General features: G+C 45.1%; 1 protein-coding gene across 3 annotated transcripts in view; it reads left to right on the forward strand.

The window, feature by feature from the left end:
• Positions 1–17,263, forward strand: part of TENM4 (teneurin transmembrane protein 4) — a 709,295-nt gene that overhangs the window by 525,187 nt on the left and 166,845 nt on the right. For all 3 annotated transcript variants that reach the window (XM_072969126.1, XM_072969128.1, XM_072969127.1), the window contains 3 exons: positions 368–538; positions 7,483–7,697; positions 9,255–9,465. In XM_072969126.1, the coding sequence (XP_072825227.1) occupies positions 368–538; positions 7,483–7,697; positions 9,255–9,465 (597 nt within the window). The remainder of the gene's footprint in view (positions 1–367; positions 539–7,482; positions 7,698–9,254; positions 9,466–17,263) is intronic.

The following is a 17,263-nucleotide window of genomic DNA, read 5'->3' on the forward strand; positions in this document are numbered from 1 at the left end:
TAGGAGTTATTTTTATAGTAAGGAAATTAACCCTTCGTGATACAAATTGCAGCTTTTCCCTCTAGATTGTTATATATCTTTTGAAGCAAAAGGCCACGATGTTCTGAAGCTCCCCCACCCCTGCCCCTCTCCCAGGTCCACTAGACCATGAGCCCCCAAGGGCAGGGTCCTGTGCCTGGAGCATCTCTGCACCCCAGTCCCCTATGTAGGGCTCGGCACCACAAGAGCTCTCTTCAGGGGCGCTTTGTCAAACTAAACTGAACTGAATTCCTGTGTTCCCCACCCTCACCTGCCCTCCCCTGTGGCATTGGGAGTTCCATTTCCGCCTCCAGCAGAAAAAGATGACTTTTCTCATTGCTCACCACAGCCATGCACCTGTTTGGCCTAAACTGGCACCTGCAGCCGATGGAGGGGCAGATGTATGAGATCACGGAGGACACAGCCAGCAGTTGGCCTGTGCCAACGGACGTCTCCCTGTATCCCTCAGGGGGCACTGGGTTAGAGATCCCTGACAGGAAAGGCAAAGGAGCCACAGAAGGTAGGGTTGCTGTGTTGTCCGTGTCGTGAGTCCTCTGTGTCTACCTTTGAACCAAGGAGACCTCCATTATGCGCGCCATGTGCCTGACTCACAGCTCCATGCTCTGGTGCTTCCTCCATCCCTCTGCACTCCATGCCGGCTGCCAGGCCACCTGTGTCTTCATCGCAGCTCCTTGTCACTGTGAGCTCATCGCGGGGCTTGGGCAAGGCTCATGGTGCTCAGCAGCATCCCATCCCACGCCTCAAGGGAAGCGTCATGGGCTTTCACACCGCTGGGTGGCTGCCTTTGCTTGTGTGGGATCATGATGAGCCCTTCTCGGGCTACCCCATGGGATGAGTGGGCGTCTCCTGGAGTGGGTGCATCAGGGTGGGTAGAGGGTGTGCTGTAATTGAAATACCCTTGGACCCTTGTGGTTTAATGTAAACACCTGTTCAGCTGCTCCAGCATGTTCCAACCATGTAACCTTGAGTAAGTCACTTAATTTTCCTGAGCCCCATTTTCCTCATCTACAATACCAGTAATCATTAGTATTTCTATAGTGTGTTTGTTTCAAAACTTTTTGTCAAGAGCATTTCACATTTAATCCTCACAGAAATCCTGTGAGGTAAGTATAATTATTTATACCCATTTCAGATGTAAGAACTAAGGATCACATTGATTAAGTGACTTGGCCAGACTCACGTGGCCAGTAAATAGTGGAACCGGGGACATGAGCCCAGGTCTGTGTGACTCTAAGTTTCTTGTTCTCTCCATAAATTGCCCTCCCTGACTCACCTCATGGTTATAAGACCCTGAAGGAGATGTGGATGAGAAATCCCATTCTACAATGCGACACAGATATTTCTCTATCAGTGATGGAAGTGGTGGTGACATTTGGAGTTTGGCAATCTTGAATGGGACATCATGGACCCATGTTCTGAATTTCTTGGGGGGTCTTTCTAACATGCCATCAACACAAATTCTTTCACTGTCAGCCAAGAGTGGCACAGATGCACAAAAATTGGTCCCAGAAAGGATGTCTGAGCTTATGGGCCAGTCTGGTTGTCGTTCTGGGCAGTGTGACCATCCCTTCTCCTGTGACCTGCTTTATCTCTCTGGTGTTACCTCAGTCAGCACAGTGGTCACAGCTGCCTCCAACCTTCTCTGCTTACATCTTCTTTCCTCTTAGTTAACTCTGGGGTTGTGGCTTCTAAGCTTCCCTGACCTTTCAAGGATCTGCCTTCTAGGAGTCAGTTTGGCTCACAGAGTAGCACATGCTTGGCCCGAGTAGCTATTCATGATCTCTGAATGATCCTAGAGGCCGAAATCAACTCTTGACCTATGTTCATCTTTAAGGGAACTGAGGGCATTTCCACAGAGTGGAAGCAGAACCTCTGCCTACTGTTCTCCTTTATAAAAGTTTTATGACTTAAAGCATTGAATGATTTACACTTTCTTTGCTCCTTAAAGGAGATGAAGGGAGTGTGGTTGGGGCCATGGGAAGAGCTCTGGGTTCAAGTCCAGCTGCTGCCACTTGTGATGACCTTAAACAAATCCATTGAAAGACTTTCTCGACTTTATTTCCCTCCTCTTTGAAAGGAGCTTATTGAGCTAGATTATCTCTAAGGTCTATTCTAATTCCCAAGCCCTACATACGAAATTAGTAATAGAATCACCATATGATTAATGACATTGTTCTTTAGAATTTTTTTTCAGGTTGGCCCTGCCCATGGTCCTGCTGTTGGCTTGTTATTCCGACGCCAGTGCTAGTGTCAGATGCCATAGGTGAATGCTGTAAATGAGGACTGTCTTTATTTGGGTGTGAGCAAATGCAGATTTAAGATATGTTTAACTTTCAAGGCATTGGTAAAGAATCTCATTTAGCAGAATGTATTTTTTTTCTCTCTATGATCTCTATCAAACATTCTTTAAACAGGAGTTGGGTCTATCTAAAATCGCCCACTCTAATGAAATTAGTTTGTGGGTTGTTTAGGTTTTGTTTTGTTTTTCCCAAGGAGCAGAAGGTGCAGATAAGAGACGAAATAAAATTGCACCAGCTTATTGGTTTACTTTAATTGGAGTATTTTTGCTTAAAGGGATTATCTGTCATTACTAATGCAAATGGAAATCCTGTTTACAAACCCCTAAAATGCAATGCAGTGCTGGAAAGTGGTCAGCATCAAAAGCAATTAGTGTGACAAAAAAATGCATCAGTCTGGAGAAACAGAGGACAAAGCTTCCTATAGTTTATGTGAGTTCACATTCTTCTTAATTTCTTTTGCCTTGGTCAAACCAATGTCTACTCAGTTTATATTTTTAATTGTGATGTTAAAAATCTAGTTTCTTAGACAAATCTCCGGGGGGAAAGTCTTTAACCCTGATGTGAGTGTATATTTTCTGTCCCTTCTAAAGGTATCAGAGAGGAGAGCTGATTCCAGAATTAAGATTACAGCCCCGTTCCACAGTGATAGGGAAAGCAATGTGGATGATGGAAAGAGGATAAGTGGGCCTTGGAGCCAGAGAGTCCAGGGTTTGAATCCTGGCCCTGACATTTATTGGCTCTGTTAACTCATACCAGTTATTCCATCTGCATCCTTTGGCCTTGGTTTCCTCATCTGTGGAACAAGGATTGATAATACCTATCTTTTCAAAGACTAATTATGAAGAAGCGCTCAACAAATGTTAGTCCTTTTCTTCTTGTCCACCCACATCCCAAACCATTCCATGTCAGTTATTAGAATTTCAGAAATTCAGATTAATTAACAGTTTCTCCTCAAAGATCCTACAAAGTTTGGGGCATTTTTGAATATCTTTAAAGGATATATAATTCTTTATTATACAAATGAAATATATGATGAACCCAGTATTTTACATATTCATCATGTCTTTGAGAGTAACATCAAACTGCAATTTATAGTATATCTTCAAAGTGGCTGTAACGATTTCAGAGTTGTCATGGACAGAAACCAAATAGAGCAGCTTTTCGAAGTAAAGCCACAAGAACTTATGTTATGCATTAATGGAGAAGCGGGGAAAAGCATTGAATAAACAAGCATTTCTGATGGTTTAATCGGTGGGCTAGGGATAGCATTTTCTTCTTTCTGTGATGAAATCAAAATTGCCTATCAGTTTGAACCATGCAAATTGCTGCACGCAGGCTCAGCTGAGCTCTCCAAAATGGAACAGCTTATTTTGATAACCAAATAAATTTCAAACAGTTGCTAAGGAAACTAAAGACTTCTTTGTGCAAGTTATTGCATTGAAAAAGAATCAAAAAGGTGGAGGGAGGGGGAGAATGTTGGTTGATTAGAAATTTAGAACCTATGTGGATAAATCTCAGTTCAGGAAAATAAAGATGATGATTTGGGAAGTGAATGGAATTTCAGTTCTTCCAAATCTCCCTTATTTGACTGAGCTATCCAGTCATTTCAGCAGTTTGTGGAGAAATGTCTTTTATAGGCATGCTTGCATATTTCCACAGCATTGCTATAGGATTCCGGAATCTGTATATCTTTCAAAGAAAAGGACTGTTACCATTAGAATCTGCCTTGTGAAACCTAATTGTGCTGTTGGGGGTCCGTGATTCTGAATTAAGCTCTTTGTGCTGTTTGTTAAGCCTCTGGGACACCCACTGATTGTATACTGTCCTTGTGAATGTCTTGATATGCTGACTGTTTCCCTTTAGCTATGGGTCCTGTCTGTGGGTCCTAGTTCATAAAAATTGCCAATTTTTGTTTCCCAGGATGACAGGGAGTTCTTCAGTGGGCCTTGATAGTTAGCCTGCCAGGACTGTGAATTAAATTGTACCCTCGCTCTTAAAGAGGGTCAGTGCACTCAGCCACCATGGAGAATGTCTTTGAAGAGTTTTAATTAATCAGTTATCAATCTGATGTTCTAACAAGCCATATTCTAGTTAGTAAAGAGGAGCCCCAAATGGTTCATTTCTAAATGGTTTCTTAAGCATTCTGAGCCTCAGTGTATACATCTTAATAGTGTGAGGATTAACAGAACCAACATATGTAAAGGTGCCCAGCATGTAGTTAGAGCTTAATAAATGAAAGGTAATGCTACTATTATTACTACCACCTCTACCTTTGTTACTGTTACTACTACTAATATTTATTATTATTCTAGAATACAGGTAGGGATGAAAAGAATTACATACACAGGACTTTTCCAACTGCCTCTACCCTCTACCTCTCTTATTACTCCGCCACTGGTGGGTCTTGCTATGTAGTAGGATATTTTCTATCCTAGTGCTCACCTCTCGGTGCTCAGAATTAAGAACAAAGAGTCTTAGGTTATAAGATCTGGAAAGAGGAAGGCAGTAAGAGTTTTTAAAAGACAGGAAAGGGTGAGGGTGGTTTCACCCTGCACAACCCTTAGCCCTGCCAGGCTCACGGCTGTTTCCCGTCAGGCAGGGGTAGGGCCTGGTGGGCTGTAGGTCCTTCCTCCCAGAAGCCCCCGTCTCACCCCTCTGGTTAGTCCATGTGGGGATCACTAGGGACACATGATAATTAAGTCCCCAGATGAGGATGCTCTTTCTCCTCTCAAACATTGCCTTTAGGCTGGTCCCTGGTCCCTTCCCAAAGGATCTGGACAGGATGACTTCTGGTACAAAGGTCACTTTTGAACCTAAGCTCCAGAGTGGCCCTTGCAGACTCAGCCAAGAAAGTCAAGGTCCTGGTGGGGGGTGTGCGCTGAACAGAATTTACTATTTTTGTATCATTGTATATGCACCGGAGACAATTTTTTCCTCTCCCATTTTGGCCAGCTTTGGCGAAATGCTAGAGTGCTAGAGAAGAATATTCCCTTTTGCCACTCCTCTGGGGCAAGAGCCAGCTTATTTATGCCTCTGGGACCTGCAGACCTCTGGCGAGTCTCTGGGCTCGGCCCCTGACCTGTGAGGCTACAGAACCTAGCTGATACAATAGCTGTCTCCTAAAAGCACGCTCGCTGGAGGGGAAATGAGCTGTGCAGGGTTCTCCAGCAGCACGCCAAGATGTGGGAGAAGTTTTCATTATTCATTCTCAGACAGAGGAATTGTTTGAATGCAGACGATTCTCAAATCCCATTACCTCTGACCCCCACCTACTCACAGAGGAAATGAGTCCTTGGAATTAGCTGTCTCGGGCTTATTTCTTTGTGGTTTCTAGAAGCAAAAAGCTTAGAACTCACCCTGCTTTTGTTTCATACTCTCTCCTAGTTCTGCCTCCCTAGCAGAATTACGAGCTGAAGGGTACACTATTTTCTACCTGGACTGCAAAAGGATTGTGGTATTGGGAACCCAAAAATCAGATAAGGAAGAATGTGAAAGTAATTTTCTTCCACCTTAATGCTTTGTGAATTTGGCTTCTGTCTTTGAACTTTGAACCACAGTGCATGTGTCTACATTTTCAAGGTAAAAGTCTGGGACACATTCCTTCCGTAAAGGAATTAAATGCAAGCTCTTTCCCATGCTAATGACAAAATACTGGTGGTACTTTTATAGAGAGCGTGCATGTTAACTTTTTTGTTGTTGGCATATTTTTAATTAAAATAACATTTAATGGTTCAAAGCTAAAAACCTGATGTTTCTGCCTAGAAGTTTATAAGGGAGTGGTAACATATGGAGAAGTTTAACATTTAAATTGAATTTTATTATTTAAAACAGTAAAATATTTTATGACTGCAACAGTGCCCTGCCAGGCTCCATTTCAGCATCAAATGTGCTCTGTAAGGAATCTTACAAAGCTAGGGAAAAAAGACAAATGTCTTATTCCCCAAATGCTTTTTATAAAAAGTTCCCACAAACGTGTTTTCTTTGCAAACGGATTCTTGGTCTCTAGAAAGTGTCTCTTCCAACATCTCTAACAACACAACAAACCCTGTAACTGAGATACCCAGGGGATGCTTTCTAATGACAAATAAGTTGTAGTCTGTTGACTTGATTTTGGCTTGTCAACGTCCCAAGACTGGTCTTCTAATGTCCCCGTGTCTCTTGCCCCCTCCCAACTCCTCAGAAGGCTGATGTCTGGCAGGAAGTTTGGGTTTATATTTTTCACATATGAGTGTGTTCAGTTACTTAATAGAGGAAGTTTGATAAGCAGCCTTCCTTCCTGGTCCAGAAACCTGTCACTCTCCTGATTAGTGACAGAAATGGGCACAAGACCTTACTCGTGACCACCCCTGACTCCAGCAACATGCAGGGTTGGGGGTCTGGGTTGAATTTCTAAGTATGTCATAAGCTTTCTGCCTGAACTTGAGCAATCCCCTTAACTTTACCCACTTTAGCACAAGAAGGATATTCAGAGCCCTCCAAGACAAAGAAGGATTTTTCAGAAATGATCATCCCTTCAAACATATCCTCTTCCTTATCTTCCCCAACCCTACCCCTGCTCCAATACGAACCCTCATCCATATGTCTTAGCCTCAGAATCTGGCTTCCAATTATACATAGACTAGTGAACTTGTAAAATACCTTACGCCACGCAGGTCTTTCTTCCCGCTGCTGGGGGAACCATCCTGAGTTGGAAATTTAGTAGCAGTGTGTTGTTCCCTCTATCTTTTCTCTTTTAGCATGCATGCTTTTACACACACACATACACACACACACACACACACACACACACACAGTCACACAACGAGTATTACTCTCATGTGACTGCAAATGATTATTTTTAGGATCAAAATATATCTTAACAAGCTGTAGAATTATGCAGTAAACAGATGGCCCTTGGGGAGGACACATACTGCTTTGGAATAATGTGTATTTTTAGCAGAACAATTTGAGCATCACTGGAAAAAATGTTCTGGGCATTCTTACTCCTCGATGGGGGAGTCTGGGGCCAGGGAGTGGGCTGGCGGCAGAATGTTGCAGAGAGGAGTGGGAGGCAGAGAGCCCGACCCATTCAGACGCTCTGATCCCTCATTTCCCCTGTGGCTAATGGTGATGTTTTTGTCTTCCCTTCCCCATGTCTTGTTAGGAAAGCCCAGTAGTTTCTTTCCAGAGGACAGTTTTATAGACTCTGGAGAAATCGACGTGGGAAGACGGGCTTCCCAGAAGATTCCTCCTGGCACTTTCTGGAGATCTCAGGTGTTCATAGACCACCCTGTGCATCTGAAATTCAATGTGTCTCTGGGAAAGGCGGCTCTGGTTGGCATTTATGGCAGAAAAGGCCTTCCTCCTTCGCACACACAGGTAACCAGAACCCCACATGCCCTGCTGATCTCCAAGGGTTCCCTCCTCAAATCTTAACCCAAAGTCAAGAAGCCTAATGCTTAAGCCTGGATCCGTGAGCTTGAAGGGAATTTCATGTATTTTATAGCCCATTCATCCGTTTGCCCTCTCTCAGACCTTACCTTTGAGAGGAGTAGGGTTGTATCCTTGGGACTTTTTAAGAGGAAGGAATTCTAGGAAATCTCTCAGTAGCCCTTTAAAAATTATCCAAGAAATGTAATCCAGGGGACAAAAAGCATGCACTTTGGTGTCAGAGAGGCCTGGGTTTGAATCCTCTCGTTACCAGCTGTGTAACCTCAAGCCTGTAACTTATCCTTTCCGGGCAAGTTTCCTAACCTAGCAAATGGGAATAACTACCCCCGCTTCACAGGGCTAAGGCAGCTTGTGTGGGACTTGGCTCGGAATACATTACCCCGCTAGTCTCTTGCATCCCTTCTCTCCTTCAGGGTTTCACATTGACTCAAACACATGGGCACTAGAAACACTTGAAAAATTCATCCCGGATGATTGACACATGACCAGTCCTGGTGGGTGAAGAACAAACTTGTTTGAGGTGCTCCTAGCCCTGGGATTGGAGTAACATAAATCACAGGCCCCCATCAGACACTCCCTGGCCAAATGCAGTCTTTCTAGCCCCAATAGTTGCTTAATTTTAGGCAAAAGCTAGATAAATACATTTGCTAAGCATGGAGTTGCAGAAGTCTAGAGAGAGCCTGGGCCCCGATTTCTTCATAGAATCGCAACGCTGATCCTGGACTTCATACCTCCAGACATTTTCACATGAAACAGAGTAAGTATTATTTTAAGATAGATAGACAAGTAAATAGTTGCTCAATTTGCTTGCTAGTAGGCCAGTAGGACGTAACCACCTGCCTGTTGTTAACACTGTGTGACTGACTGCTCTTCAGTCTCTCACATCAGCAGGCTTGGATCAATAGGCACTTGGATTTGACACTGTGTAATTATTGATAAATGAGTTTTGAGCTAATCCAGTTTAGCTTCCCTAAACTGCTCCCTGAAACTGGAGCATTTAGAAGGGCTCATTGACAAAAGGACGACAGCTATAAATCATACCTTCATTGGCACTTAACTGACATTTAAGGCACATGCAGTGCTCCAGTCCCCATCCTAGACGCCCGGGATTCCCACTGTCGTGTTCACAGAGCTGGCGTTCAAACAGTCCTGAAATGGCTGGGTTTTTAATCACATGCCCGCCACTGGGAAAGCATGGTTGTCCCAGTACAAACTCAGCAGGTGAGGACTCACCACACATGCCCAAAATTAAAGCAAAGTGAGACTTTAATCCACTGATTATGCTGCACTCACAAGAGAATCAGGAGACTATCACCATGAGAAAAACAGGGTCTGCGGAGGAGTTGGAGTTGGTTGGTCAGTCTTTGCGTAGCTTCAGCGTCCTCTCCGGGTTGTGTTTCCCGTGGCCTCCCTGGGAGAAGCTCAAAGAGTCTAGCATCGTGGTGCAGCAGATCCACTGCTAATCATGCTCTCTCTGTCCTTCAGTTTGACTTTGTGGAGCTGCTGGATGGAAGGAGGCTTCTGACCCAGGAGGCACGGAGCCTGGAGGGACCCCAGCGCCAGTCTCGGGGAGTTGTGCCCCCCTCTAGCCATGAGACCGGCTTCATCCAGTATTTGGATTCAGGAATCTGGCACCTGGCTTTTTACAATGATGGGAAGGAGTCTGAAGTGGTTTCTTTTCTCACCACTGCCATTGGTAAGGAACTGCCACCCCTTTGGGTCTGTGGGACATTGTCCTCTTGAGTGAGAGGGACTTGGGGGTCCTGGGGGCTGTGGCTGACAAGGAGATATATCTTGCTTTTGCTCAAAGCTGCAGATGCCACCTGGAGTCCAGTGTGAGGCCATCCTGACTGGGCTTGCTGAACCAGGGATGGGACGGAGATGCAGGGAAAGGAGGGAAGGGAGGGACAGGAGGGGCTGGAAGGCCATGCTGGGCTGGATCTTGAGCCCAGCGCTGTTGCCAGCTGCCTTTCTTGTGTTATCTGTGGCCTGCTATGTAGACCAGCAGCTACATTTGAAGAGCAAGGAGTGAGACGGACAAGACAGGAATCCTGGATGACAAGCCACATCTCTTTTCTTGTCACTTCTTTCCAACACCTATACTTGTTTCTAAAGTCTCCCTTGAGTCAACTCGCCGATTTGTTACTAGGGTTTTGGGGGGTTTTGTGTGTTTTTACTTGCTTGTTAGCTTTGCTTTTGGAGCCAACAGCTCCTGGCAGATGAGAACAGAAGATAAAGGCGTGGAGAGAGTGAGAACAGCAGGGTAAAAGGGCTGGATGAACAGTGTGACCAGGCAGATTGGGGTTTTGCTGAGAACAGAGGGGTCCTGAGCTCTGGTGGACAGCAAGCCTCGATGTTTTAAATGAGAGCTCTGCACCTTTGCGTCCCTCATAGTGGAAGAGCTTTCAGTTCAGAGGGAGCCCCTTGACCACCTCCCAAGCCTGTGGGTGTCCAGGAAGCCTGGCATCCTGTTCTAAGGAATCTCTCTTTTTTACCCACATGTTGCACAAATGTGTCTTCTCCTGAGCTCACTGCAGTGTGTGGTAGGTAGGTTGTGGTGGTCTCAGTGGTTCCGGTCAGAAAACATTTTTTTTCTGAGTTTATATTGGAAGCACAATGGCATAGCCTGGAGATAAAATCCCCTACGGGAAAGTAAAACTTAGAAAAAGATGAATCTCCACTGACCAGAATGCTTGGAAGTGGGTTTTCTGCTTAAGGAAAAGCCCTGTGTGGTTTTGAGTTCATCTCAAAACTCTGTCTTGGTCCTTGGCTGGGAGGCTCTCTGACATGGAAAATGGAGTAGAATAAAAACCCCCGAATCTGGTCCTTCGTCCCTAAAACTCTTGCAGGACCCTGGTCCTTCCTTCTAAACAACAGTAGTCGTTTTCAGGCCATTTTCCTCTTATTTGCGATTCTGCCCTTAGCATTGAGGGGGAGAATCCCTTCCCATTAAACCTGGGGCATGATGTACAATCTTCTGCGGTGACTGCAGGCTCAGTGTCCTGCTGTCTTGGCAAAATGAGGGCGATGGGGGCCGTCGGGCTACATCAGCTCTGACAAAGGAAATGTCACTGTGTGCTGTCCTTGCTTTGGAAGTGTCTGTCCCAGCTGCTGGTCTCTGAGTACCTGGAAAGCAGGGACTTGGACAGAATCTTCTCCACCCCTCAGCACCCAGCCCAGTCCCCAGCATACTGTGTCACTCAGTTAACAGGGGCGTGAGTGTGGGCGTGGCCTCTCCACTGCTCAGCCCCCAACCCGCAGGACTGTCAGCGTCACAGTCTTGGCAGGGGCAGTGCTGTTGGTTTCCTCCCTCAATGCCTTCTATTGAGGTAGAGTGGAAAGTATGCTCCCTTCTGAATCTCGGCCACTAATTTGTGTTTTGGCCCTGCACAAATTGCTTAAGTTTTCCAGCTCTTGATTCCTTGAGATTCTGGAATTTGAGGCTGCAGTTCGGTGGTTAGCAGTGACCTGGAGGCTGTGGGTGCAGCCGTGTGTCCTGTCATGGGAGAGCCAGCTCCCATCCTCACCATCAATTAGGCTGACACTCGGCAGGGTCTGCCAGGCCCCAGACCTCTTGTTTCTTTTCTCTTTCTGGACATGTTGGCTTCAACTTAGGGACATGATTATCAAGCCATTAGTGGTGCCTGAGTTACAGCTTCATGGGCTCACAGCTTGATTTCTCTTAGGTGTGGTTCAAGAGAGGCAGAGTATCATGCTTGCCCAGAACTAAGGTCTCTCACAGTCAGAATTCTGTATTTTTAATAACTGAGCACAAATATGAAAGGATATTAATACAAACCCCCAAAGAAGACTACTTTTAATTAGGATGTGCCTCTCAGAGAAATAAAATGTGTGTTCAGTTAGGTACCTTTGCCAACTCCTGGCTTGTTGGAGCTTGCTGACCTATTTTGTCATAATTAAGGAGATGGTCTTGCTTTTCCCCCTGGTTCTCCTGTTCTCACCTAAGTGATGAAATCTGTCCTCACTTCCCTTAACCCTGTAATGTTGGCTGTACCGTCCTTCTCAGAGTTTTATGAACCCCCTGGCATCGTGTTAAAATGCTGATTCCGCTTCAGTCAGTCTGGGTGGGTCCTTAGATTCTGCTGCCAGTGAGATGCTGCTCACCTGTGGCCCACAATGTGAGTAACAAGGGGTGATGGTAGCTTATGGGGGCGTCTTAAATATTGAACCAGGGGATCACCTGGGAAGCAAGGCTACTATGCAGATTCCTGGGCCTTTCCCCAGCGGGCTGGAGGTGGAGCCCAAGTGATCCTGATTCTGGTGGTCAATCTGTCAGCTAAGCTTTGAAAACAAATGCCTTCTGAGCATCACTTTCCATTCCTTCCTTCCCTCACTGTCCCATGTTAGCACTGCAGTCATAGTCAGTCGTGTCCCCTCTCTGAGCCTCTCTTTTCTTATCTAGAAATTGAAATGGTAATGGTACTTGGCAGTCCACATTGTGAAGAGGGAGAGAATGGATACAAAGTGCCCAGCTTGGGCTTTGATACGTGGAAGTTGTTGATATTCCTTCCCATCCTCTTTCCCCATCCACCTTTCTCTCGCTGCCTTTCGTGACTTGTCTTTCTTTCTTCAGGCTACGGTGATTGTTTAATGAATACCTTTTTTTTCTCTTCAATACAAAAACAGACTGACGCTGATGTTGCTATTAATCCCTCTCTCCCCGAGAGTCCCTGGCATTGAGTCTCAGCTGTCTGTGGTCGTTACCTGTGAGCTATGAGTTGTAATTTGTCTTGGCAGGTTAATTAAAAGTTTAGGTCTTGTTTTAGTGAAGTCATTATGGTCCCAATATACAATTGTAACTCTCAGGTTTGCTTAACACAGAAACTGGAATATGACCCTCCCTTCATTACATGTTGAAATGCAGGGCTAGAATTTGAGAAGATCTGAGATGTCAGAATCTAGAGTATTTATGTCTGTTTGTAATTAAGTAACGGGAGAAATAATTGTGTTTAATTTAACGAATGGCTATATTGTGTACGTTTTTGCCTTTCCCTTGATTTAATGCAACCCAGCTGATGATTTTAAATTACAAGAGTTTATCTTTTCCCTGGAAAGACTCTAAAAGCCCTTTACAGACTGTATACACACATATATACATATACATGGAGGCTTGCTGTTGACAGAGCTCCCTTTTGAACGTAGATGCATTTTCTCTCTCACACTCACGTGCATATGCACACATACACACCACTGAAACCCAGCAAGTTTTAGAATAAAACATGGCAGCTGTTTTCAGAAAGAATGGTCTTTCCCCCAAGTGTGGAGATCGAAAATTTGAAGGTAATTTTTTGGGGGGTTGGCTCCATTTGAGGGTAGGTAACCTTGCTGATCCCAAGTCTTGAATGAAGTGGGAGAATGTCTACCAGTAGCTAAAATATAATTCACCATTGCCATTTACTCAGGACTTTAAACACATTCTCTAAGCCTTGCAGTAACTCCACAAGGTGATTATTTTTGTTTTTGTTATCACCCCTTATTGCAGATGAGGAAATTGAGGTTCAGGGATGTTAAGAGAGAAGGTAAGACTTGAATTTGTATCTGTCTGACTCCAGAAGTTCGTGGTCTTCCTTCTTTAGCCATTTGCTTCCTTTCCAGGACCAAGCCCTGTTTTTCTGGATATTGGATTTACTTTTGTTTTCCATGTATTCATTCATTCAATGGACCTTTAGAGAGTGCCTACTCTTTGTGCTGGGGACAGACCATGCTTGGCTCCTTTCTGTACATAAGAAAGAACCTTAGACAATACATATTTTGAGCTCAGCTTCACAGAAGAAAACATTAAGACTCAGAGAATTTAACTGACTTGCCCAAAGTCACACAGTTAGTGAGAGTAGAGCTAGGATGGAAACGTGGTCTCCAAATGCCATGCTCTCCCCACTCTGCCACAGTGTCTTACTGTTGGCTCTGATACTATTAAGTATCTTATTTCTAGTTGTATTATATGGAATATAATTTCCCCTTTATTAATGTGCATCCAAAATAAATAAGCATCTTAAATCAACCCAGGAAGTTTCCTTGAGAAGCCATTCAAAAGACCATGAAAAAAAAATCTCACAGCATCCAGAACTTTAAAAATAAAAATATCTTTGTATGCATCGCTTGCAACCCCAAGGCCCAACGAGTCAGCATTGCAGTGTTTTGGGTCTCCAGGTAACATCTCTTTTAATTTCGGTTGATGCTGAAGTATCAAACGGCAGATCACCCTGACATTTGGCAGTGTGAACCAAGTTGGAAAATCACAGAGTTGCCCCATGGTGGGTTTAGAAACCCATAGAAAAGAAATGAGAATCATCTTTAGGAAACACGGACCCTGGTAATTTTATGAGAAACATGCCCTGGTCTTCCAGGTCTGAGGACAGTCATGCTAATTAAAGAGAAGAGTCCTTTTGTTCATGCCCAGGCAGCTGCCGTTAGGTCGACCTATTCTGTGTCCAGGGACTAGGAGCGGGTTTAGTCCCTCCCTCCTTCCTTCTTTCTTTCCTTCTTTTATCCCACAAATATTGCATTCTTTCTCTTTCCCAAGTTGGAGGTACAGAGAAGGTATAACACAGTTTCTGGCAAGATTAGCCCATCATCTTGATTAAGGAGCTGAAGCATTTATGTAGTAAGTACCACTAATCCAAGGAAAAGAGGAAGAGAGGTCATTCTTGGAGTCACTGGTCCAAGTGCTGTGCGGGTTGGAGGAGGGCAAGGGCACGTCCAACCAGGAGGGTCGGGGGGCTCTCCGGATGAAGTGACATTCAGTGGGACCTTAAAGGATGGGTAGAATTTTAACATTTAAAGGAGGAAAATGGGAGGCGGCAGTTGTTTAAGGACTTTGTTCCTGGTAGTGGGGACAACGGGAGCAAGACAGAGGTAGGCAGAAAATGAAGAGCCGCTGTAAGGAGCCAGCAGTTCTGTTTGAGCGGAGCAAGAGAGCCCTGAAGGGGAGAAGTGGGTTAGCAGGGAGCTGAATGCCGCCCTAAGGGAGAAGCTCATTCTGCAGGTATTGGGTACCAGGGCCCGCTTTCAGCAAAGAAGTCAAATGATTAGAACCAGAGAGTTTATCCTCTGGGGCCCAGAACAAAAGCCCATTAATATATATAACCAGAGGAGGGTACTACGATTGAGCTTTGTGATTTCATGAGGGGAAAAATGGGGGGTGGAGCGGGAGCCAGGGAGGACAGAAGGACAGGTTCAGTGGCATTTAGTGGTGTTTTTACTTGCTGCCCTTGCCGCCTGTTCCTCTTTATTCCTACATGTGAATAGCTATTTTCACCTGAGCTTCTATCTTCCAAGGGTCATCCAAGCTGGGTTCGTCAGGATTTTCCGAGACCAGTGGAAGGTGCTATTTCTGTATTCCCCTTGCTTTGATTGGGTAAGGTTCATCAGCCTCTGGGTGCCTTCGCAAGGATCTGGAGAGGAAGATGTCTGATGTTATACACAGTCATTTGTGTAAAAACCTGCACTACTTCAAAGAAGCAACTACGAAAAGTAGTTGAGGGATGATTTTCAGTTTCTCACAAGCTCTGCCCCCACCATTCCCTGTATCCCCTTCCTCTGAATTATAAGAAACAAGACAGCAATGAATAATCAAGGTCTCCTGGTAATCAATTAACCTTCTTGTAAATAACACTGGCAGCACTTCATGAAATTTCTACTAAAAACACCTCTTTGGAAAAGTGCCGTGTGAATTCACCTCTCCCTGATAGCAGTGATTTATTTGGAGCAATCTGATATGAGTGGAATGAAATTGTAGGCAGGGGGAGAATTCAAGTCAGCACACTGGAGAGAGACTGTGGCCAAAAATCTGTTCAGCAGGGGAGAATTAGGAATATCAGAGCACTTCACTAGCAGACTGGAAACCAGCCCTGCCATCAGCTGTCCCTGCCCACTAAAGACAACAAGGCAGGGTTCCTATCGCCCCCACGTCACCCCTTCCACTGCCCCTGCCATCTGTCTTGTAAATTATCTGGGGCCTGGGGCCTCAAGGGCAGGAAAGAAGCAAAGGTAGTTCAAAGACACAGTAGGTACTAGTAATGAAGCTTGTCTCTCTGTGGGATTAGTTAGAGATGTATTCAGTGTGCATATAACAAGATCTCTGCTAGAGTGGCATTTAAGTGGGATTTTGATGCTCTCATGCACACTATCAGTCTAGGATATGTCCATCCAGGTCTGGTACAGCAGTCCACCGTGGCATCAGGGACCAGACTCATTCCACCCTTATGTTCTGCCATCATCAACTCTGGCTGTTGATTTCATGCTTGCCCCTCATGGTCCTAAGGTAGCTGCTGCAGCTCCAGAACTTACATCTGCATGTCAGGCAGGAAATAGAAGAAGTGGGAAGAAAGTAGGGAAGCTAATTTTTTCCCAAAATATTCAGCTGACATTTCTTTGGCAGAGCTATGTCACCTGGACACTCAGAGCTATAAGGAGGCCTGAGGAAGTGACTATTTTTAGCTTGCCGCCTGGGCACTCTAAACAAAATTAGGGTTCTCTGGAAGAGGGGAAGTGGATATGTGCCTGCCACAGGCTTGACTAAGTTTGGCTCAACAGGTACTCAGGGAGAGCCCCTTACTGTGTGCCAGCCCCTGGCCTGGGCATTTAGATAAGGCCACAAGACAGACATGGTGCTTGCCCTTGGTGTCCTCATGGGCTAGTAATTGAGGCTAAGAAAGGCTGAGAAAAAGGAGAAATTGCCCATATAACTAAAGAGGAGGGAGAAGACTTGGTTCCGTCTCCTTACAGCACCCAAGGAACCAAGGACTAGCATTCACATCTCCTAAGCTCCCAGGGGACTGGCTGTGGTGCCTGCCGTGTGCGGCTGCAGGGGACCCATCCACGTGTCCTAAAGAACATCCTGACCTGTGCTCACTCCTGCTGAAGGAGCCCCACTCCCACGCCCACTCAGCGCAGTTTCCGAGAGAAGGTATTTTATCAGTGACAGTTTAATTTTTATGTAACAGGTGATTAATTTTTAAATTTCTGATAGTTATTTTCTCTCTCCATTGGTAAATGTGGTTGCTCCTCTCACCTTACCAGCCAGCTTTTCCCTTGTAGAAAAGTGAATGTAAGAAGGTTCTCACATGTTACGTCTTTTTCTTTCCCTTTTCAGTACTACTGATATGTGGGACAGGATTCAATACATGGCCTCCTGGTGACACCCTTTGAGGAATTAGCCTGACCCAAGTCTGCTGGACTTGGCATTGGTGGTAGATAGTAGAGGTGTTCGCTGTGGCCGGAGGGACAGTGTGATCCACAGACAGGGCAAAGGTTTTGGAGTGAAACAGACCTGGGTTTGAATTCTGGGTCCACTGTCTGTGAACTGTGGAACGTTGAATAAGTCTGAGCCTCACCTAACTTGCTTGTAATTAGGAATAAAACCAACTTTAGAGAGTCTGACAGTGGCATGAAAGCTTGTGATTCGTGATAAGTTCTCAGCACGTTTTTAAGTGTCTCTTAATTATTCAACATTTGCTGAACATCCACTTCAC

The sequence above is a fragment of the Vicugna pacos genome, chromosome 10 (genome assembly GCF_048564905.1).
Source record: "Vicugna pacos chromosome 10, VicPac4, whole genome shotgun sequence".
Taxonomy (NCBI): Eukaryota; Metazoa; Chordata; class Mammalia; order Artiodactyla; family Camelidae; genus Vicugna; species Vicugna pacos.